Source organism: Salvelinus alpinus, chromosome 12 (assembly GCF_045679555.1).
Source record: "Salvelinus alpinus chromosome 12, SLU_Salpinus.1, whole genome shotgun sequence".
NCBI lineage: Eukaryota > Metazoa > Chordata > Actinopteri > Salmoniformes > Salmonidae > Salvelinus > Salvelinus alpinus.
Window position 1 is genome coordinate 16,378,742 of NC_092097.1, and position 25,071 is coordinate 16,403,812.

Here is a 25,071-nt window from a genome sequence, read left to right on the forward strand (position 1 = left end):
AGGCAGCTGAAACTGAATGATAGCTCAGAGTTCTCTCGCTCTGTCTCTTGTGGGCAAAAACCTTGGCATCTCTGAGACCACATGCCTCTGTTGTGTTGTGCAGAGCTTAGTGATGTACAGTATGTCTGTGCCCCCTCCTTCAGGAAACTGACAGGGCCTGCTCTGTTAATCCCGCGCAGTCTCGTATTTAACGTCAGCCCTGTCATCCCTCACAGCAGCAGCCTCTGAGTCTGCATACAGACAGCCTTACACCTGACCTCCACTCTGCAAACTACACCATCACCTACCTGTTGTTCAAAGGGAAAATATACCGCCATTTTGTTCTCATTGAAATCTAAGTAAACCCAGCTGCTTGTGAAAATAATGTATGCCGTAAAATAAATAATCATGTGTCAAAGTAAACACATTTTTATAGACCGTTTAATGCAATCATATGCAATGTTTTTACACAGAGACGCTGAGTGCACACAGCAGAACTTATCTTTTTAAAAGACACTGTAAAATGTCTGCTCATGGACAAACAAACAATTGCTCAATTCTAAATTTGTATCAGTTATTGAGCATCTCTAACATTTCATTTGAGTCTCATGCCTCTGTCCTAGGGGCGGACTTTTTGTATTCATCAACACTTTCCTTACTTTGATCACTGAAATAAAATGAGCTTATAAATAAATTGACGACAGTTCAGTGTCTGATGTTTCATTCCTCCATGGTATTGACTGGGAATTCTATTATGGTCTCTAGATGAGCATTCTTGATCCTGTGTGTAATGCACCATGTAGTGTATACAGTCCAGATGCCAAAGATCCTCTTTGCAGTTGCACTAAGGCAATATGGCTCTACTTGTTTCAATGCACCAAGGCAATAAAGTAGAACATCTTTGCCAGTACTTTATGTACTTGTCAGTTTGCAGCCAATAATAAAGGAAGTTGGTCTTCCTGCAAGTCCTGAAGCAACAGGTCCTTATAGATCAGGCAGTAAATTAGTTTCCCTGCACCATCCCCTCTTCCTTATCTTCCTCTACTAGCCCCTGTGTATCCTGGGAGGGGGAGGACTGATGGTGGTCAGTGACAGCCGCAGGTTCTGACCACCATGTTGCGGTACTTCTTCAGGATGACGTTGGAGCTGTCGTCAAAGTAGAGGACTGAGATGCCATGGAGCTGGGTGGGGGCACAACAGGGTTTGGGCACTGTCTCTGGGTTTATGAAGTGGACCTGGGGGGGAATAGAATATAACACCAGTATCAGGGAAATCATCATTTTTCTCACAGGATGTGGGACATCAAAGAGCGCTTTGATTTCACAAAATGAATATAAGAATTTCAATCAGCTGCTGAATGGTTAAATTTACAATGAAGCTAGAAACCCTACAGTGAAACCCTGAGTAAATGCCATATTCAACCCCCTCAGAAATGTACATGATGATATGACTCATGAAAACCATGAATATTCTTACCAGAGTCTGCACAATGGCATGATTGGTGGCGTTCATGTAGGAGTTCAGAGGAAAGGCACATTCGCCCTGGCAGTAGTATGCTGCGTAGCCCTCTGGTGCAATGATCCAGTCCTGAGAGGACAAGTGATATGACTCATATAACAATAGTACATCCAAAAAACGGAGATGCAGATGTCATTGAATCTAGTGAAGTCAAACACCTATCTAAGTGGGTGAACAGAGAAAGAGGAGGATGTGCTCAGATCAGTACAGAACAGAACTGGTGTAATAGAATGAGTCGTAGTACTGTACCTGCCATCCCAGATCTCTGAAGCTGACATACAGCTCATGCTTCTTACATCCCTGTTTCGGGTCTGTGCTGAGGTTCTCTGAAAGACAAAGGGTCATATGAACAACATACAGATGAATCAACACAATCAACTGTGAGCACTGTATCTTGGTATATGCTATCTATTATCCATAGCCTGAATGCTTTTATCAACACAAAGTACTCTAACATGTCAAAGGAGCAGCCATTTTTCTATCATTATATTACAAGTTTATCAGATAATGTCTGTGTATAGATCTAGTGACTAGATGACTGATTCCTTGTGCTCCAAGTGGGTGCTCCGTTTGTGTACCTGCTGCAGCCTCAGCAACCTTCAGTGCATCCTGGGGAGTCTTGGGTTTTTTGGAGCGGTTGGGGTTGCGCCCCTTGTGGCCGTGGGCAGAACGGACGCTGCGGAGGCGAACCTCGGTTGCCTTGAAGAAGGCCACCATGAAGGGCTGCTTGTCCTGGGGCCCACTGCCCTCCAGCAGCCCCACTAGTCTGGGGTTCACACTCTGACCTGTAGGGGGAGACAGAAAGACATGCACACTTCAGTCCAGGGTACATATTGGGCAGAGAGGGAGAGGTGAAGCCAGAGGATTTACTCCGGCCAAAATCTGTGTGAGATAAGCCCTTTTTATGGAGGTCTATGAGAGAGTGTCGAATTACCTGAGGCTTATTTGATCGAATAGCAGTTTAGGCTGTTACAAATGTACTGATACAAGTGGATGCACGTGGCATTCCGGCAACTTTGAGAGAAACAACTTAATCGCGCCTGTTGTTCACACGAATATCTGCCCTCTCATTGGATAGAATGGTTCCATCTGATCTCGCCTGCCTTCCATCGTTGAGGACATATATTTCCATTGTTAGAGCGGTCACTTGAATATCTTGTCAAAAAAATACATCGTCTTTGATATTGTTATGCTTCAGTTCAATCTTATGTGGTGGGTATGTACCAGCCATAGAGCTCTATCTCCGTTGGACCAGTGGACATACAGCACCCTTATAACTCTGACAGTGACTCACCGTCCATACTCTCCAGAGCCAGCTGTAGGCCCAGGTTCTGGTCCGGGTTCACCACCCACTGGTTACTGGTGGCCGTGATGTCAAACACAAGCCAGCCCTCCTCTGCAGCCCACACCACCCGCGTGTCCAGAAGGAACAGGTAGTCGTCACTACTACGGGGCACGCAGACTACTAACATTAGATACACAGCACATGCAGTCTAAAAGTTAGATACACAACAAAGAGTTTCCGACCTAGGAAGTGTGCTCTAAATTCTAACATTGGTTGACTAAAATCTGCATAACTGTATAGCCTGGCCACTTCACATTGCAATTCAAACCCCTCTCCTCAGTAGCAGGTGTGATGCTATCTAGTGCAGTATGTAAAAGTAAAGCAGTTATATAAAAGTTGATCTAGATGGTAGATTCATATTCTAATAACAGTAAAGATTAGCCACCCAGAGAGAACACAGGATACATGAAATCCAAAACAAGAGACAACTGGCAGTGTTGATCTAACCCTACCGATAGCTCTTTTAATAATGGCTCTCTCTTTATCACAGATGAAAATTCCCAGACTGATTGGGGCATATCTCACAGACAATGGCTTTGTTTACAGATTGAGTTTCAGGCCCCCAGGCTTACTCCTCAGACTGTCTCTTTGTCTTGCTGCCTTGTCTGTATGAAAGGCAAACGTGTCTCTGAATAACAATGCTTTTGTTCTCAGCACCTTCATAGCCTCACCGTCACCGCTGTGGGACAGGCCATGCCTACACACGACTTGGCTCTGATGTCACAGAGCATGACAAGCTGTGTGTATGTGTGTGTTGGAGAGAAGGGGGTGTTTTTACTAGTTGGAGAAATCCAACTATTGTTCACTACAATCAAAACGTCTAGTGTGGTCTGTTCTCCAGGAAGAGTGGGGTTGGGTTAAGGGAGGGGTGTTAGGTAATGGAGAAGGGGGATTAAGTGAATGGTGGAGGTGTGGGCATTGAGGGTGGTGTTTGTGGGGGTGTGGGCATTGAGGGTGGTGTTTGTGGGGGTGTGGGCATTGAGGGTGGTGTTTGTGGGGGTGTGGGCATTGAGGGTGGTGTTTGTGGGGGGGTGGGCATTGAGGGTGGTGTGTGTGGGGGTGTGGGCATTGAGGGTGGTGTTTGTGGAGGTGTGGGCATTGAGGGTAGTGTTTGTGGGGGTGTGGGCATTGAGGGTGGTGTTTGTGGGGGGGTGGGCATTGAGGGTGGTGTGTGGGCATTGAGGGTGGTGTTTGTGGAGGTGTGGGCATTGAGGGTAGTGTTTGTGGGGGGGTGGGCATTGAGGGTGGTGTTTGTGGGGGGGGGGCATTGAGGGTGGTGTTTGTGGGGGTGTGGGCATTGAGGGTGGTGTTTGTGGGGGTGCTCTATTTGTTCAAGGTGGCGTCTCTGCTGTTTCAGGGAGTAGTTTATAGTTTTATAAGGCCACACACACACACACACACACATACACACACACAAAGATTAATGGAAGAGGCGTCACCTGTCAGAGGTCTCCTGTAGCACCTGGTACACGCTCACGTGGAAGGTCTCATTCTCAGAGCGTTCTCTGATGTAGTCCTTATAGATTCGGAACTCTGCAGCGGAGACAGCTTCTCCCTCTGGGATCCGGGACAAGTCAAAGCGGAATTCCCTGTTGTGCTGAGACGACAGGACATCCTGATCCAGCTTAGCTGATGAAAGGAGATGGGGAAGAGAAGAGGTTACTCACTACTGATACCAACTCATCCCGGATCAGCTTTTTCCAATGGCTAACCTCGCCCATTATGAGCTGTACAACTAACACAGACGCTGGATGGTTAAAGGCACCTCCCTTTTCTCGCCACATCCCCTGGTCTTTTGAAACAGTGGGGGTGCATGTGTCCCAACACACTCACTGCTGTGAATACAATCAGATCGGAATCCAGTCCATGGTTTAATTCTGTCAAAACTGTCGCTGAATCAAAGTCTTCTGATCCACATTGCTCAGCCCACATATAGGAAGCACTGTGTCAAAAATAGGAAACTCCTGCTTCCATGAGAGAGCTGATTGATCTAAACATCAGTCTGCATAATGTGCCAATGTGGGAGGAAAACCACACTCAAGGCTCAATTTGGCTCTATGTTTAAATTGCACACATGTGCTGACCACAAGAAAAGCACTGACTGGAAAACCACAGCAGCCAATCCAATGCACATGCAGACATACACCCTACAGAAACACTATGGTCATAATGTCATCATCTTCAATACACTGATAATACAAGACATGCTCTTTCCATGACATAGACTGACCAGGTGAATTCAGGTGAAAGCTATGATCACTTATTGATGTCACCTTGATGTCAATACTCTTCAATTAGTGTAGATGAAGGATTAAAGAAGGATTTTTAAGCCTTGAGACAATTGAGACATGGATTGTGTACGTGTGCAATTCAGAGGGTGAATGGGAAAGACAAAATAATTGAGTGCCTTTGAACGGGGTATGGTAGTAGGTGCGAGGCGCACCGATTTATGTGTCAAGAACAGCAACGCTGCTGGGTATTTCACACTCAACAGTTTCCCGTGTGTATCAACAATGGTCCACCACCCAAAGGACATCCAGCCAACTTGACACAACTATGGGAAGCATTGGAGTCAACATGGGCCAGTATCCCGGTAGAACGCTTTCGACACCTTGCAGAGTCCATGCCCCGACAAATTGAGGCTGTTCTGAGGGCAAAGGGGACGCAACTCAATATTAGGAAAGTGTTGCTACTGTGTTGTACATTCAGTGTACAGTATGTTTTCCATAATCCACCGTACTATAGGAGAATACATTTAACTATACGTAAAGTACTATACTCTGGAGGTAATGATAAAGCTATAAAATAGCATTTATATGAATGGGCTTTCTGAGAGTATGCTTGATAAATCCCAACAGTTGAAATGAACCTTTTGAAGGGCCACCACTGAGATCCACGATATCCCACCCTGCCCTGAAACAGCTGAGCTACTCTCAGAGTTTCCAAAATAATGGTGGTGGGGCAGAGCCAAAGATTTCCTGGAGGTTTCCAACACCGTGTTTTTACAGTGTTACCCAATGTGTTTGTCCTTGGAAAGCTTGGTGGAGGTCTCCGGAGCAATGGGGGACTTCCCACACTGGAGGTGTGCAGAGTGGAGCGATGATTACCCACCTTAAACACATCCTGCCCACTGGCAGCCGCCATGACATCATACGTCTGTCTCACTCATGCCTTGGTATTGTTTCAGTGCCGGATAACACACACACACACACACACACACACACACACACACACACACACACACACACACACACACACACACACACACACACACACACACACACACACACACACACACACACACACACACACAATAGCATAAACCCTCTTACAGCAGACACACAACTTAATGCAGCACACATGCACCAAAATGCTTTAAACCCCTTAAAACGACTTCTAACCGCACACACATGCACACACACACATACGCCATAAAGAAGAGCATTCTGAACCCTGCTAGTCATTTGTTTGACCGCAATTAAACGCTGGAAAGAAACCAGGGGCGTTTTTATGAAGGCAATAATTGCTTGTAAGGACTTGGTGTGTTTACGTTAGGGACCATTAGCTCCAGAGATCAGCCCTCAGATATGCAAACTTCTCTTTGTGAGGCATTTCAACACTTTTCTTTGCTCATGACGAAGGGTTCAACTTGCCGTGCTGGCGTTAATAATTTTCAGCTGCCAATCAAAAGATATGGGTGAAGTTTATGAATATCCTACATCAGAGGCACAACTAAACCCTAGAAAATCTACTTGTTATAAAATAAAGTAAGCTGAAACACAGACCGACTGGCAGACAGCCAGCTGTGTAATGTACTTAAGTAAAAATACTTGAAAGTACTACTTCAAGAGTTTTTGGGGGCATCTGTACTTTACTATTTATATTTTTGACAACTTTCACTTTTACTTGACTACATTCTTAAATAAAATAATGTACTTTTTATTCAATACATTTTCCCTGACACCCAAAAGTTCTCGTTACATTTTCAATGCTTAGCAGGACAGGACAATTGTCAAATTCAACACTTACCAAGAGAACATCCCTGGTCATCCCTACTGCCTCTGATCTGGCGAACTCATTAAACACACATGCTTAGTTTGTAAATGATGTCTGAGTGTTGGAGTGTGCCCTTGGCTATCCGTAAATAAATACAAAAACAAGAAAAGTGTCCATTCTGGTTTGCTTAATATAAGCAATTTGAAATTATTTATACTTTTACTTTTGATATTTATGTATCTTTAAAACCAAATACTTTTAGACTTTTACTCAAGTAGTATTTTACTGGGTTACTTTCACTTTTACTTTAGTTATTTTCCATTAAACTATGACAATTGGGTACTTCCACCAATGCAGACAGCATGCCTGTTGTCTAATGAAAAACACTTGCTTAAAACCCCCTAGAGTCTGTTGACGCACCGGTGTGTCAATCGAAGTAACAATAAAAAAATCTCCATCAAAATCCCTCAGTTCAAGCTAGAGAGATTTTTTTACAATGGCTGAATCTCAATCCGCCGCATTCACCTATGTCGCCCTTCCGCATCTGCGGTGGAAAGTGGCAGAGTTACAGCGCTGTCTGTCAGACCAGGAGACATCCCGAAAATATGTCTTCTCACAAAAACATCTGTAGCATCCGAACAGTTTGGCCACAAGCCCCATGGCCTCGTCTAAAAGTAACCCATACAAATGAATGGAAGAAATAAATAAAAAATTGCCACAAAACTACAAGGGGTTAAATGTGTGAACAAAATATATATATATTTCCTTTCTTATATCTCCTAGATAAAGGACAGACACTTCAAAACCTTATTCCTTATGATACATTTTTTGGGCTGTCTTATTTGCCATTTATGAATGTGTTATTCAATGCATTTCTATACAGAAGTAAAGGCCAAATTCTATATTTTATCAAATAATAAAAAATAGAAAAGAAATTGGATACCTAAATCAAATTGCAAAATGATCCATGGTATGACCTTGAAACAATTCCATGGCACCTGAAACAGGGGTAAACCTACATGAATTTGTCCAATAGAAACTTTTGTTTGCAACTGTTTGGACTAATGATTCCACCCTAGATCAGCTAGATGAAGGCAAGAGTGTGCAAGACTGTGTCACTGAATGTGTCACTGTCTGTCACCTTGATTACTCAAATTTGTTTCTTGACATGTGAACCTACATACATTATAAACGTTCATTCGTAGAATAGGTTGTAGCAACCTGGGTATCGGGAAAATTTGAGTATTATGTACAATGCTACATTGTACATAATGACAGTCATCCAATATGCTGTAATAGAAATAAGGCCATGCTAAAAAATATATATATATTGTCCTCCCTAATCATAAACAGCACTGAACGCCACTGGTGGAAGTTTGACAAAATTCAGTGGTTTATGTTCAAAAACCCTTTTTCTTGGATCAGATTATTTTATCCACCAAAACAACCTTACACCTTGCTTGGCATCTCAGCTAAAACCGTGTCCAGCGTTAAAATAAAGCAATCTTTCAAAAAGGGATGAAAAAATAATTGGAGGAATTATAGTATTTTGAGTATAGAGAATAAATCCCTGGTGTAATCTCCTTATTCCCCTCCAAATCAGATTACCATGATAAACAGTCAGCTTTCAATTTAACCTGTTGGGTTCACACACTGGCGGACTTACCACTAGGCAATTGCCTCACATCATCAAGGGGCCTCATGAGCTTTTCTTTTTCTCGCCCTCCTGGTTTTGACCCTCGCCTCTCCCATCTCTGTACCCTCCTGCCTGCCCCTGACCCTGCCTGCTGACCTGTACCCTTGTCCCTTTGCTGGATTATTGACCCTTGCCTGCCTTGTCCTGTCTCTTGCCTGCCCCTTGGACTATTAAACCATTGTTTATTCAACGTGTCTGCATCTGGGTCTTACCTTGATTTCTGATAGTATGAACTGGCCATGACTGACCCAGCAGACACGGCCCAGCTGTGCAACACCATCTCCACCCAGGGAGCCACCCTCGGTAGGCACGAGGAATTGCTTCGTGGCCTTGGAGAGGGGGTCCAAATGTTGGCTGATCACCATGACTGGGCGTTGGCCAGTTTGCTGGAGAAATTCCACGGATTGTCGGGGAGGCCGCCTAGCACGGTGGTAACCCCACAGCTCCACAGCTACTAGCAGTGCCGGCTCATCGGTCACTCCACCTTCTGCCTGGTCTCCGTCAACCCCACCACCTGGAGCCAGCAGCTTGTGTGGGTCGAATATGCCCGCAACACCCTTCCCTGCTCTGCCACGGGCCTATCTCCCTTCGAGTGTTCCCTGGGGTATCAGCCCCCGCTCTTCCCTGAGCAGGAAGAGGAGGTCGGCATACCTTCTGCCCAGATGTTTGTTTGCTGCTGTCATCATACCTGGAAGACAGCACGGTCAGCCCTCCTCAAGACCACCTCCAGGTATCGACGACAAGCGGATCGCCATCGGACCACGGCTCCCTGGTATCGTCTCGAGCAGAAGGTAGGTCTCGCAAATTGTCCCCCTGGTTCATCGGCCCTTTCCCCATCTCCAAGGTCATTAGCCCCTCTGCTGTTCGTCATCTGTTGCCCCGTACCCTTCGTACCCCATACCCCACCTTTCATGTGTCCCATATTAAGCCTGTGTCTCACAGTCCTTTGTCTTCCTTTTCCAGGCCCACCCCTCCTCCCCGTGTCGTTGATGGCCATCCGGCGTACACGGTGAGACGCCTTCTGAGGGTTTGACCACGGGGCAGGGGTTTCCAGTACCTGGTTGACTGAGAGGGTTATGGCCCGGAGGAGAGGTGCTGGGTCCCCGCTAGAGACATCCTGGACCCAGCCCTCATCGCCGACTTCCACCGCCGGCACCCCGGTCAATCTGGTATGCGCCTAGGTAGGACGCCAGGTGGCGCCCCTAGAGGGAAGGTACTGTCACGCCCTGATCTGTTTCACTTGTCTTTGTGATTGTCTCCACCCCACTCCAGTTGTCGCCCATCTTCCCCATTATCCTCTGTGTATATATACTTGTGTTCTCTGTTTGTCTGTTGCCAGCTCATCTTGTTTGTCAAGCTTACCAGCGTTTGTCCTGTCAGCTCCTGTTTTTTTCCAGCCTATCTTTTTCTCGCCCTCCTGGTTTTGACCCTAGCCTCTTCCTGTCTTTGTACCCGCCTACCCAACCACTCTGCCTGCCCCTGACCGCTGACCTGTACCATTGCCCCTTCTCTGGATTTTTTAGCCTTGCCTGCATTGACCTGTCTCTTGCCTGTCCCTTGGTCTAATAAACCATTGTTTATTCAACGTGTCTGCATCTGGGTCTTACCTTGATTTCTGATACAACTAGTCTAAAGAAGGCCAGTTTTATTGCTTCTTTAATCAGGACAACAGCTTCCAGCTGTGCTAACATAATTGCTAAAGGGTTTTCAAATGATCAATTAGCCTTTTAAAATGATAAACTTGGATTAGCTAACACAACGTGCCATTGGAACGCAGGAGTGATGGTTGCTGATAATGGGCCTCTGTACGCCTATGTAGATATTCCATTAAAAATCAGACGTTTCCAGCTACAATAGTCATTTACAACATTAACAATGTCTACACTGTATTTCTGATCAATTAGAAGTTATTTTAATGGACAAAAAAATGTGCTTTTCTTTCAAAAACAAGGACATTTCTATGAGCCCCAAACTTTGGAACGGTAGTGTATTTTCTGTATCCTATCTTATTCTACTGTATCGTACTCTATGCCGCTCTGACATTGGTCGTCCAAATATTTATATATTCTTAATTCCATCCCTTTACTTTAGATTTGTGTGTATTGTGTGTATTGTTGTGAAATTGTTAGATATTACTTGTTAGATATTACTGCGCCGTTGGAGCAAGAAACACAAGCATTTCACGCCACCCGCAATAACATCTGCTAAACACGTGTATGTGACAAATAACATTTGATATGAATTGATTAGGGAAATCTGTTCTCGACGAGGTAGTAGAAATCCAGCCCCAGGACCTTAGACTCTAGGGTGAAGAATGACGCCGGAGGGGATGGCTGCCGGTTTACGGGCTCCGAACCAATTGTGCTATTTTGTGTGTTTTTTTGCATTGTTTGAAACTTATGTCCAATCCAAGATGGCGCAGCAGTCGGATGTGTCTTTGTCCTGTCTGTCCCGTGTAAATAGTATTCGTATTTTTCGTATACATTTCGTATATATTTTAATTTCACTTTCCATCTAGGAACTGAATATACATTCCTACATTCCGCCTCACCCAATGTGGTACTATTTATACTTTAGAACCGTAACCCCAATCAGAAGCTAGCCAGATAACTAGCTACTAGCTAGTAGTCAGTTAGCCACTGCTGCGGTCTTCGCCCTTAACTCGGACACAGCCAGCTTCAATACCGGGCCAATACCTGCCAGTCTGCAAGCGCGATATCAACCCAGAGCATATAGGACTGCTTTTTCTCTACCACATCACCGGATTCCTGACGCAAGCTCTGGACAATTACACCGTATTATCACAGCTAGCTAGCTGCAACCGAGTGGCTACTACTGGCTAACACCTCTGTCCCGAAGCAAGCACCAGTTAGCCTTGAGCTAGCCTCGAGCTAGGCCCATCTGCCGGCTAGCCGAAGAGGTCTACCAGCGAATTCTTGGGCTACAATACCTCTTTTGCCAATTGGACTGGACCTTTTTTTGCCGACACAGAGCCCTGCCAATCCATCACAACTGGTCTAAATCAGCTACAAGCTAATTTAGCAATTTTTTTGCCGCTGCTAGTAGCTTTTACCTTCTGCACAGACACCAGCCCTGTTATTAGCCTGGATATTACTCACCAATTTACCAGCATCGGACTGTCTCTCGACAACAACGCCGGATTCCTGCCGTAATCCCTGAGCCACTACTTCTGATCCTCACAGCTAGCTTGCAGCTAGCGCAGTTAGCGCCACTGCCACGAAGCTAGCACCAGTTAGCAAACACAATTCTACAATTCACAACCTCTCTTTCGCCATTCGGCTTGGATTCTCTGGATTCTCTGTCGACACGACCACGTCTGAGCAGACCCCCTCCGTCTGAGCAGACCACCCCCCGGGCTACTAACTTTAAACGCCGCGTGCTAGCTTAGTGGAGGCCTCCCTGCTCCATCTACGGCTGCCCCCTGGACACTATGATCACTTGGCTACATAGCTGATGCATGCTTGACTGTCCATTAATTCACGGTACTCCATTCTGTTTATTTGTGTTTTATCTGTCGGCTCTGTGCTTTAACTCAGGATCTGTGTGTAGTTAATCCGACCCTCTCTGCCTAGTCGTCGCCATTTTTACCTGTTGTTGCTGTGTTAGACTAGCACCCTGTTATTGCTGCTGTTATCTTACCTGTTGTTTTAGCTAGCTCTCCCAATCAAGACCTGCAATCACTTTATGCCTTATTGTATGTCTCTCTCAAATATCAATATGCCTTGCATACTGTTGTTCAGGCTAGTTTTCATTATCATTGTTTTGGTTTGCAATGGACCCTGTAGTTCCACTCTCCGTACCTCTGATACCCCCTTTGTCCCACCCCCCACACATGCGGTGACCTCACCCATTGAGACCAGCATGTCCAGAGATACAACCTCTCTTATCATCACCCAGTGCCTGGGCTTGCCTCCGCTGTACCCGCGCCCCTCCATACCCCTGTCTGCACATTATGCCCAGAATCTATTCTACCACGCCCATAAATCTGCTCCTTTTATTCTTTGTCCCCAACGCTCTAGGCGACCAGTTTTGATAGCTTTTAGCCGCACCCTCATCCTACTACTCCTCTGTTCCTCGGGTGATGTGGAGGTAAACCCAGGCCCTGCATGTCCCCAGTCACCCTCATTTGCTGACTTCTGTGATCGAAAAAGCCTTGGCCTCATGCATGTCAACATCAGAAGCCTCCTCCCTAAGTTTGCCTTACTCACCGCTTTAGCACACTCTGCCAATCCTGATGTCCTTGCCGTGTCCGAATCCTGGCTTAGGAAGGCCACCAAAAATTCTGAGATTTCCATACCCAACTATAACACTTTCCGTCAAGATAGAACTGCCAAAGGGGGAGGAGTTGCAATCTACTGCAGAGATAGCCTGCAAAGTTCTGTCATACTTTCCAGGTCTATGCCCAAACAGTTCGAACTTCTAATTTTAAAAATTAATCTCTCCAGAAATAAGTCTCTCACTGTTGCCGCCTGCTACCGACCCCCCTCAGCTCCCAGCTGTGCCCTGGACACCATCTGTGAATTGATCGCTCCCCATCTAGCTTCAGAGTTTGTTCTGTTAGGTGACCTAAACTGGGATATGCTTAACACCCCGGCAGTCCTACAATCCAAGCTTGATGCCCTCAATCTCACACAAATCATCAAGGAACCCACCAGGTACAACCCTAAATCCGTAAACATGGGCACCCTAATAGACATTATCCTGACCAACCTGCCCTCCAAATACACCTCTGCTGTCTTCAATCAAGATCTCAGCGATCACTGCCTCATTGCCTGTATCCGCCACGGGTCCGCGGTCAAACGACCACCCCTCATCACTGTCAAACGCTCCCTAAAACACTTCTGCGAGCAGGCCTTTCTAATCGACCTGGCCCGGGTACCCTGGAAGGATATTGACCTCATCCCGTCAGTTGAGGATGCCTGGTCATTCTTTAAATGTTACTTCCTCACCATATTAGACAAGCATGCTCCGTTCAAAAAATGCAGAACCAAGAACAGATATAGCCCTTGGTTCACTCCAGACCTGACTGCCCTCGACCAGCACAAAAACATCCTGTGGCGAACTGCAATAGCATCGAAGAGCCCCCGCGATATGCAACTGTTCAGGGAAGTCAGGAACCAATACACGCAGTCAGTCAGGAAAGCAAAGGCCAGCTTTTTCAAGCAGAAATTCGCATCCTGTAGCTCTAACTCCAAAAAGTTCTGGGATACTGTAAAGTCCATGGAGAACAAGAGCACCTCCTCCCAGCTGCCCACTGCACTGAGGCTAGGTAACACGGTCACCACCGATAAATCCGTGATAATCGAAGACTTCAACAAGCATTTCTCAATGGCTGGCCATGCCTTCCTCCTGGCGACTCCAACCTTGGCCAACAGCCCCGCCCCCCCCGCTGCTACTCGCCCAAGCCTCCCCAGCTTCTCCTTTACCCAAATCCAGATAGCAGATGTTCTGAAAGAGCTGGAAAACCTGGACCCATACAAATCAGCTGGGCTTGACAATCTGGACCCCCTATTTCTGAAACTGTCCGCCGCCATTGTCGCACCCCCTATTACCAGCCTATTCAACCTCTCCTTCGTATCATCTGAGATCCCCAAGGATTGGAAAGCTGCCGCGGTCATCCCCCTCTTCAAAGGGGGAGACACCCTGGACCCAAACTGTTACAGACCTATATCCATCCTGCCCTGCCTATCTAAGGTCTTCGAAAGCCAAGTCAACAAACAGATCACTGACCATCTCGAATCCCACCGTACCTTCTCCGCTGTGCAATCCGGTTTCCGAGCCGGTCACGGGTGCACCTCAGCCACGCTCAAGGTACTAAACGATATCATAACCGCCATCGATAAAAGACATTACTGTGCAGCCGTCTTCATCGACCTGGCCAAGGCTTTCGACTCTGTCAATCACCATATTCTTATCGGCAGACTCAGTAGCCTCGGTTTTTCTAATGACTGCCTTGCCTGGTTCACCAACTACTTTGCAGACAGAGTTCAGTGTGTCAAATCGGAGGGCATGTTGTCCGGTCCTCTGGCAGTCTCTATGGGGGTACCACAGGGTTCAATTCTCGGGCCGACTCTTTTCTCTGTATACATCAATGATGTTGCTCTTGCTGCGGGCGATTCCCTGATCCACCTCTACGCAGACGACACCATTCTATATACTTCCGGCCCTTCCTTGGACACTGTGCTATCTAACCTCCAAACGAGCTTCAATGCCATACAACACTCCTTCCGTGGCCTCCAACTGCTCTTAAACGCTAGTAAAACCAAATGCATGCTTTTCAACCGTTCGCTGCCTGCACCCGCACGCCCGACTAGCATCACCACCCTGGACGGTTCCGACCTAGAATATGTGGACATCTATAAGTACCTAGGTGTCTGGCTAGACTGCAAACTCTCCTTCCAGACTCATATCAAACATCTCCAATCCAAAATCAAATCAAGAATCGGCTTTCTATTCCGCAACAAAGCCTCCTTCACTCACGCCGCCAAACTTACCCTAGTAAAACTGACTATCCTACCGATCCTCGACTTCGGCGATGTCATCTACAAAATAGCTTCCAACACTCTACTCAGCAAACTGGATGCAGTTTATCACAGTGCCATTCGTTTTGTTACTAAAGCACCTTATACGACCCACCACTGCGACCTGTATGCCCTAGTCGGCTGGCCCTCGCTACATGTTCGTCGTCAGACCCACTGGCTCCAGGTCATCTACAAGGCTATGCTAGGTAAAGTGCCGCCTTATCTCAGTTCACTGGTCACGATGGCTACACCCACCCGCAGCACGCGCTCCAGCAGGTGTATCTCACTGATCATCCCTAAAGCTAAAACCTCATTTGGACGCCTTTCCTTCCAGTTCTCTGCTGCCTGCGACTGGAACGAATTGCAAAAATCTCTGAAGTTGGAGACTTTTATCTCCATCAACAACTTTAAAAATCTGCTATCCGATCAGCTAACCGATCGCTGCAGCTGTACATAGTCCATCTGTAAACTACCCACCCAATTTACCTACCTCACCCCCCATACTGCTTTTATTTATTTACTTTTCTGCTCTTTTGCACACCAGTATCTCTTCTTGCACATGATCATCTGATGATTTATCACTCCAGTGTAAATCTGCTAAATTGTAATTATTCGATTTATTGCCTACCTCATGCCTTTTGCACACATTGTATATAGATTCTCTTTTTTTCTACCATGTTATTGACTTGTTTATTGTTTACTCCATGTGTAACTCTGTGTTGTCTGTTCACACTGCTATGCTTTATCTTGGCCAGGTCGCAGTTGCAAATGAGAACTTGTTCTCAACTAGCCTACCTGGTTAAATAAAGGTGAAATAAAAAATAAAAAAATAAAATTTTGTACATAATGTTGATGCTACCATCTCTTATGACCAAAAGGATCTTCTGGATATCAGAACAGCGATTACTCACCTCGAACTGGAAGAAGATTTTTTCTTTAATGAGTCTGACGCGAAGGATATAATTTTGCCCAAAAGGCCCAAATCCCTGTCATTCCGATGAAGGAAATAAGGAAATACAGGGGTCACAGATCAGTGTGCCTTGTGAGAATTACTCGGCAAGTGGGTAACCCGCCTCTACCATCCGTTCTATTGGCCAATGTGCAATCACTAGAGAATAAATGAGAATATCCTACCAACGGGACATTAAAAACTGTAATATCTTATGTTTAACCGAGTTGTGGCTGAACGACGACACGGATAATATACAGTTGGCTGGGTTTTCCATGCATCGGCAGGACAGAGCAGCTACATCCGGTAAGATGAGGGATGGGGGTGTGTGTATTGTCAATAACAGCTGGTGTGCGATGTCTAATATTAAGGTAGTCTTGAGGTATTGCTTGCATGAGGTAGAGTACCTCATGATAACCTGTAGACTACACTATCGACCAAGAGAGTTTTCATCTATATTTTTCATAGCCGCCTTTTTACCACCACAAACCGACGCTGGCACTAAGACCGCACTCAACGAGATGTATAAGGCTATAAACAAACAAGAAAATGCTAATCCAGAAGCAGCTCTCTTAGTGGCCAGGGACTTTAATGCAGGGAAACTTAAATCTGTTTTACCTCATTTCTACCAGCATGTCACATGTGCAACCAGAGGAAAAAAACCTCAAGACCACCTTTACTCCACACACAGAGACGTGTACAAAGCTCTTACTCGCCCTCCATTTGGCAAATCTGACCATAATTATATCTTCCTGATTTCTGCTTACAAGCAAAGACTAAAGCAGGAAGTACCAGTGACTCGCTCAATACGGAAGTGGTCAGATGACGCTGATGCTATGATCCAGGACTGTTTTGCTAGCACAGACTGAAATATGTTCTGGAATTCATCTAATGGCATTGAGGAATATACCACCTCAGTCACCCGCTTCATCAATAAGTGCATATACAACGACGATGTCCCCAAAGTGACCGTATGTACACATCCCAACCAGAAGCCATGGTTTACGGGCAACATCCGCACCAAGCTAAAGGCTTGAGCTGCCGCTTTCAAGGAGCGGGAAACTAATCCGGATGCTTGTAAGAAATCCTGCTATGCCCTTAGACGAACCATCTAACAGGACTAAGATTGAATCCTACGCTCGTCAGATGTGGCAGGGCTTGCCAACTATTATGGACTACAAAGGGAAACCCAGCCGCAAGCTGCCCAGTTAGGCGAGTCTACCAGATGGGCTAAATGCCTTTTATGCTCGCTTCAAGACAAGCAACACTGAAGCATGCATGAGAGCACCAGCTGTTCCGGACGACAGTGTTATCACGTTCTCCATAGCCGATGTGAGCAAGACCTTTAAAAAGGTCAACATTCACAAGGCCGCGGGGCCAGAAAGATTAGCAGGACGTGTACTCAGAGCATGCGCAGACCAACTGGCAAGTATCTTCACTGACATTTTCAACCTCTCCCTGACCGAGTCTGTAATACCTACATGTTTTAAGCACCTGTGCCCAAGAAAGCAAAGGTAACCTGCGTAAATGACTACCGCCCCGTAGCACTCACGTCAGTGGCGATGAAGTGCTTTGAAAGGCTGGTCATGGCTCACATCGACACCGTCATCCCGGAAACCCTACACCCACTCCAGTTCGCATACCGCCAACAGATCCACAAATGACGCAATCTCAATCGCACTCCACACTGCCCTTTACCACCTGGACAAAAGGAACAACTATGTGAGAATGCTGCTCATTGACTACAGTTTAGCATTCAACACCATAGTGCCGAAAGCTCATCACTAGGACTTCCTGACGGGCCGCCCCCAGGTGGTAAGGGTAGGCAACAACACATCTGCCACGCTGCTCCTCAACATGGGGGCTCCTCAAGAGTGCGTGCTTAGTCGCCTCCTGTACTCCCTGTTCACCCACGACTGCGTGGCCAAGCACGACACCAACACCACCACTAAGTTCGCTGACGACAAAACGGTGGTAGGCCTGATCACCGACAACGATAAGACAGCCAGTAGGGAGGATGTCAGAGACCTGGCAGTGTTGTGCCTGGACAACAACCTCTCCCTCAATGTGAGCAGGACAAAGGAGATGATCATGGACAACAGGAAAAGGAGGGCCGAACACGCCCACATTCACATCGACAGGGCTGTAGTGGAGCGGGTTAAGAGATTCAAGTTCCTTGGTGTCCACATCACCAACAAACTATCATGGTCCAAACACACCAAGAAAGTCGTGAAGAGGGCACGACAATGCCTTTTCTCCCTCAGGAGAGTGAAAAGATTTGGCATGGGTCTGCAGATCCTCAAAAGGTTCTACAGCTACACCATCAAGAGCATCCTGACCGGTTGCATCACCACCAGGCATGGCAACTGCTCGGCATCTGACCGTAAGGCGCTACAGAGGGTAGTGCGTACGGCCCAGTACATCACTAGGGCCAAGCTTTCCGCCATCCAGGACCTATATACTAGGTGGTGTCAGAGGAAGAACCCAAATATTGTCAAAGACTCCAGTCACCGAAGTCATAGACTGTTCTCTCTGCTACCGCACGGCAAGCGGTACCGGAGCGCCAAGCCTAGGTCCAAAAGGCTCCTTAACAACAATTAATCAAATGGCCACCTGTACTATTTGCATTGACCCCCACCCCTTTGTTTTTACACTGCTGCTACTCACTGTCTATTATCTATGCATAGTCACTTTACCCCTACCTACATGTACAAATTACCTTGACTAACCTGTACCCCCACACATTGACTCAGTACCGGTTCCCCATGTACATGGCCTCATTATTGTTATTTTATTGTCTTACTTTTTTCTTTTTTACTTTAGTTTATTTACTAAATATTTTCTTAACTCTATTTTCTTAGAACTGCATTGTTGGGCTTGTAAGTGAGCATTTTGCTGTAAGGTCTACACCTGTTGTATTTGGCGCATGTGAGAAAAACAATTTGATTTGTTACAAAACGCATTTCTTTAGTAAAAAGACAGGTGCCGCAGATAATACTGCCATTGTCGTTAAGGCAGAGGACATGCATGTGTAGCCCATGTATCTGATGCTGTCTGGCCAAAAACAGTATGGCATTTTTTGGCCAGACAGCATCAGACACATATAGTTAGACAGAGGGGCACTGTTTTGCTTGCTCGGATCCTTTCTCCAGTGAGATAGTTTCAACCTCCTGCGAATTGAAGGAAGGTTGGTGGGTGCACAACGCGCTGTTCAGATGCTGGAATTATTTTGGATGAATGTGTGAAGGTAGCCTACTTTTTGAAGTGATTTGTTTGACAATCAGATGAAAACACAATGAATGGTTGTTTTCATGCCACATTTAAAAGGTAATACATTTTTACAGTTACATTATGTCTATACGTACTATAAAACCCTTTTTTTAATCCCAAAACTGTTATAAGTCAAACTTTAACTATACAGCATCATCTTCTTTATTTCATTTCACATGGAGAGCTGTGAAAGATGACGGATAGGCCTGTCTCCTATTCCCATATGCTGCAGGTGTGTTCTCATGGGAACAAGAACATCCCAGAGACATCTGTATCAGCCTATGGCAGACTCCCAGCAAGAAGCACTAGCAGTGCAGGAATGCAGGTCAACTCAGTCCAACCAGGAACCATGCAGTCAGAATATAGTCAGACTGCTAAAGCAGGCCTGAGCTCTGTATTCAGCATCGCTATAGCTCTATTATAATCACACAGATGGGCAGGCAAGCTACAGATGCGTGCAGTCAAACTGCATCTGTTTGGTCAGATGTGTTGCATGGACATGAGATGAATACATATTGGTAGTGGGCAGACTGGATGGTGGTTGGAGATTCTAACACCCCTGAGTCTGTGGGCATGTGCATACACACCATGGCCAAAAGTATGTGGACACCTGCTCGTCGAGCATCTCATTCCAAAATAATGGGCATTGGAAGCCAAAGCTTTTCCACCGTTAATTTGTTTAGAAAATGAAAGGCACATAACAAATAAAACTGAACAGATTCCATAATTTCCAAGAAGCGTCAACGTTGGCCACCTATATACCTGCACATACAGTAGAGAGAGGGGGGAAGAGTAGCTCTCTTTCCCTCACTGGAAGCTGTGGTTTGTCGAGGGGAAATGCCTTAATCCAGTTTGGCTTTAAGCGATCACTCCAGAGACCACCATGACTGGCTCTTTACAAAATGGTGGGAAAACAGACTACCAATCAACAGGAGAGTGGCCATTGGTTCGTGAGAGGATTGGGGCACTGTGTTTCCTTCTCTTTCTTTCTCTTTTCTCTGCACCTCATATGTAAACTCAGCAAAAAAAGAGATGTCCTCTCACTGTCAACTGCGTTTATTTTCAGCAAACTTAACATGTGTAAATATGTGTATGAACATAAGATTCAACAACTGAGACATGAACTGAAAAAGTTCCACAGACATGTGACTAACAGAAATTGAATAATGTGTCCCTGAACAAAGGGGAGGTGTCAAAATAAAAAATAACTGTCAGTATCTGGTGTGGCCACCAGCTGCATTAAGTACTGCAGTGCATCTCCTCCTCATGGACTGCACCAGATTTGCCAGTTCTTGCTGTGAGATGTTGCCCCACTCTTCCACCAAGGCACCTGCAAGTTCCCAGACATTTCTGGGGTGAATGGACCAAGCCCTCACCCTCAGATCCAACAGGTCCCAGACGTGCTCAATGGGATTGAGATCTGGGCTCTTCACTGGCCATGGCAGAACACTAACATTCCTGTCTTGCAGGAAATCACACACAGAACGAGCAGTATGGCTGGTGGCATTGTCATGCTGGAGGGTCATGTCAGGATGAGCCTGCAGGAAGGGTACCATATGAGGGAGGAGGATGTCTTCCCTGTAACGCACAGTGTTGAGATTGCCTGCAATGACAACAAGTTCAGTCCGATGATGCTGTGACACACCACCCCAGACCATTACGGACCCTCCACCTACAAATCAATCCTGCTCCAGAGTACAGGCCTCGGTGTAACGCTCATTCCTTCGACGATAAACGCGAATCTGACCATCACCCCTGGTGAGACAAAACCGCGACTAGTCAGTGAAGAGCACTTTTTGCCAGTCCTGTCTGGTCAAGCGACGGTGGGTTTGTGCCCATAAGCGACGTCGTTGCCGGTGATGTCTGGTGAGGACCTGCCTTACAACAGGCCTATAAGCCCTCAGTCCAGCCTCTCTCAGCCTATTGTGGACAGTCTGAGCACTGATTGTGCGTTCCTGGTGTAACTCGGGTAGTTGTTGTTGCCATCCTGGACCTGTCCCGCAGGTGTGATGTTCGGATGTACCGATCCTGTGCAGGTGTTGTTACACGTGGTCTGCCACTGCGAGGATGATCAGCTGTCCGTCCTGTCTCCCTGTAGCACTGTCTTATGCGTCTCACAGTAGGGTATTGCAATGTATTGCCCTGGCCACATCTGCAGTCCTCATGCCTCCTTGCAGCATGACTAAGGCACATTCACGCAGATGAGCAGGAACCCTGTGCATCTTTCTTTTGGTGTTTTTCAGAGTCAGTAGAAAGGTCTCTTTAGTGTACTGAATTTTCATAACTGTGACCTTAATTGCCTACCGTCTGTAAGCTGTTAGTGTCTTAACGACCGTTCCACAGGTGCATGTTCATTAATTGTTTATGGTTCATTGAACAAGCATGGGAAACAGTGTTTAAACTCTTTACAATGAAGATCTGTGAAGTTATTTGGATTTTTACTAATTATCTTTGAAAGACAGGGTCCTAAAAAAGGGACGTTTCTTTTTTTGCTGAGTTTATGCACTTACTTCTTCCCCTTCTCTCTAACAAGGTCACTCCGTACATTCTCATATGAATTGGAATAAAAGTGTAAAAGTGCCACATCTATTCCTGATGATAAACTGACATCCTAACACATACAGTGGTCCCGTTTTGGCTCAGTTGGTAGAGCATGGTGCTTGCAACGCCAGGCTTGTAGGTTTGATTCCCATGGGGGACCAGTATGAAACTATATGCTCTCACTACTGTGAGTTTCTCTGGATAAGAGTGTCTGCTAAATGACTGAAATGTAAATGTAAAGCAGGCCATGAAGCCCAACCTGTAAGCCCTGAGCCAGGACAATGAAGGGGGAAATGGTTGTCTTTGGAAGAAAAGCCACATCTGGGTGGGAGTCACAGGCACCATTCCGTCTACTGTTTCACTTTAGTGATATCAAACCCATAGTGAGATCTCCAAAGGAAACAAAAGCAGGATTTGGGTTTTAGAAACGCAATAATGTCCAAGGAAGCACCCCCCCCTTGATTTACACACACACTGCCAGCTGTCTCCAGTAAAGAGTATTTAGATGCAGTACCTGAGTCTTTATCTCCCTGTCAACTTGTCCTGCCCTCCCCAGGGTACTGAAATGCCTGTTCAAATCCTAGTCATGCGAAACAAAGCCTTGCTGAAGCAGGTCTCCCAGAGCTTTAACAGGATTCAGGGGAAATCGGATACAGCCATGTTGTCATAACATTTACAACTCGGAATGCAGAACAGTCTTAGAGCAGTCTTATCTGAAGCACAGAGAAAGTTACCTTAAAGCCTCCACATTTAGGAGCTGTACACAAATCGAACGTTATACACACAGACAAACACTTAGCTAATGCACTCGGGTTCAACAGTGCTGTCCTTTCTGCAAAGTGCCTTTAGGCAACAAAAAGGCATTGAAGAAAGCTTTCACTCTTTAATCCTTATGCCAACAGGTAAACTGGGAGTAAGCCTGCCTTCTCAGTCAACTCCTGTGCTATAAGGCAAGGTTAAGCCCATAGAGATTCTTGTCTGGAGCACCACTGGATCCTCAGCAGTGCTCTGTCTGAGCAGTAAAACACACCCACACTTCACCTTGCCTGACCTCTGCTCTCCTAGTCAGCAGACCTACAGACCAGACAGGTCCACAGAGAACCCCGGTGAGAAGTGTTTTTCAAAACTATTTCCCAATGAAATGTAGGCCACCCTAGCGATGAGACATTAAGTCACTGAATGAGTCAAAGCAAGCATTAAGAGTGTTTCGTAAACTATCAGCATGACAGTGCCAGTATCAGATATCACAAAGTAAACACAAACAGCTGTTTAGGTAACGTCTAGGTAATGTTCATGTGAGATGTGTTGAGTAAAAAACAGTTTAAAGAGATTAAGATAAGAGCCTGTGTTAAGACTGCGTCGTCTCTTGCGCAAAGGTGAACAAAAATGATTTTTGCTTTTAAAAAATAAAGTAAGATATATGGGGAAAGCTGTTTTATGCTACAGCATTAATGAGATCATGTAGACTAAATAATAACTTCTCAATTCATATCCATCGAAATGAATTGATACGTCTCTGGATAGGGTGATGATAAGGACATACCAATATTGACAAAGCTCATCACCATATCCGCGTCATTGAGGAAACTGCTGTCTTGGGGGGTCACCATCGGGGGTCCCTGGGTAGTGAAGACGGGTTTATAATATGAGAAGCCGGCGGGTTGTTGTCCATACGTGGAAATAGCGTTGTACAAATTCAGCATAAACATCGGGGCTGCGTTTTGTTTGGTGTAGATGTGCGGCCGGGGCCGGTGGGGCAGCCCCAGGATGGAGAGGATTTCTCGCTGCATCTCCCGGCGCTCCTGGTTCCGCAGACGGCGCTGGATGAAGCTGGATTGAACTTCGTTATCCAGAGTGAAGTTAGAAAAAGTTGTCTCGGCCAAAATACAATAACCCCATGCAAGAACCATCGCCGACGCACGTAGATGCAATAAAACCACCATTATCAAATTAATCCGTGTAATTGATTCATATAAGGGTAGAGATAGGCTATCTAAAATTATTGTCTCAAATCCGCATGCATTGGAGGACGAGTTTAGACCCTGATTTTACTTTAGAAACTGAATCAAACATCAGCCACACATCATCTGCACACCACTCGGGATTGCTGTTGGAGTGTGCTCGCGCTGCTGCTGCTGCGATGTCAAGCAGCTCCCCTGCCATCGGACTTTATTGAGTTGCAGTATCTGAGGGGAGGGGTCAGTGGGCTTTGGGATGGGATTTCCCCATGGGGGATCAGGGTGGGGGCGGGGGGTCAATTTCGTCGCTGGTTGTGTATGCACCTCTGTCTGGGTAAACGTTTAAAACCTAATTGTCCTGTCCTATCAATCCTTTGTTTGGACATGATTGCAACTAGTGCATCAGTTGATAAACTGGTGCCATATAGCTACTAAGTAACTTAGACAAGAATTCAGTAGATTCTGCTAAATTGTGCACCTGATAAACTTGCAGGTGTGCAAATAGTATAACCACAAGTTTATCATTATCACAGTTTATCTCATTTGAGATTTTCCTATAGGGACAACATTTACTCATACAGTTTTTACTAGCTTGCATGCTGGCATGTGCGCGCGCACACACACACACACACATACAAAATACCAATATAGATTACAAGAGCTGAAAGCACCTGTTTCCAATAGGTCTATCCAGACTCAAAGGTTCCACTCCAGCCTAATTTTGAACTGCAAGTGAAGCATGTGACAGTTAGGGACAGTTGATTACTTCTTGGCACAGCATTGACTCCTGCTGTGTCAGGGCCTCCCTTTCCCATTACTGTAACTACAGAGGCTTCAGGCCTGGCATTCCCCCCGCTGTGTGGCCGTCCCAGGATTCCTCACTCCTCTGCTCCTGAGCTCAAAGGTAAAAAATATCCCAACACAGTTCCTCAGCTGAAAGGTTAAATTGGTATCTGATCAACATCTCGTTTCAATAACCCTCTGGAAAGTTTAGAGCATGCTTTTCAGCCTATGACGTCAATAAATCACAAATTCCAATAGTGTTTTGCTAGGGCACAAGCAACCGTGTTCTACATTACCGATTGTTGCATGAGTGTTCCCACTACTCCCCTGTGGTCAATCAAAAGGTAATGGGTAATGAGGGATAATCCTCTAATCCCTCTTTCACACCAGCAGACACCTTTGAACCTAAACAATGAGTCAGGGTCCACCCTTGTTGTGTGTGAATGATCAACAGCAGCCCTGTGGAGACACATGAAAAGGGAGGTGCTAATGTA

General features: G+C 45.9%; 1 protein-coding gene across 2 annotated transcripts; it reads right to left on the reverse strand.

The window, feature by feature from the left end:
* Nucleotides 1–402: 402 nt before the first annotated feature.
* LOC139535609 (bone morphogenetic protein 7-like) lies at nt 403–23,972 on the reverse strand. Of its 2 annotated transcripts, none has more exons than XM_071335192.1 (7): nt 23,380–23,972; nt 4,282–4,471; nt 2,792–2,940; nt 2,076–2,282; nt 1,747–1,823; nt 1,456–1,566; nt 403–1,214 (listed from the first exon to the last, which is right to left on the reverse strand). In XM_071335192.1, the coding sequence occupies exons 1-7, from the start codon at nt 23,777–23,779 to the stop codon at nt 1,065–1,067; spliced, it is 1,284 nt and encodes a 427-aa protein (XP_071191293.1). In that variant the 5' UTR covers nt 23,780–23,972; the 3' UTR covers nt 403–1,064. The 2 variants fall into 2 exon arrangements, with proteins under 2 accessions (XP_071191293.1, XP_071191292.1); XM_071335191.1 differs by having other exon boundaries at nt 2,792–2,943.
* Nucleotides 23,973–25,071: the final 1,099 nt, after the last annotated feature.

Bases quoted from the DNA above. Each gene is read 5' to 3' on its own strand.
- LOC139535609 (XM_071335191.1), bottom strand. From the start codon at position 23,779: ATGGTGGTTTTATTGCATCTACGTGCGTCGGCGATGGTTCTTGCATGG. The intron at 4,472-23,379 runs GTATGTCCTTAT...TCCTTTCATCAG, and splicing joins GATGAGCTTTGTCAATATTG to CTAAGCTGGATCAGGATGTC. The intron at 2,944-4,281 runs GTGACGCCTCTT...CGTGCCCCGTAG, and splicing joins CTACAGGAGACCTCTGACAG to TAGTGACGACTACCTGTTCC.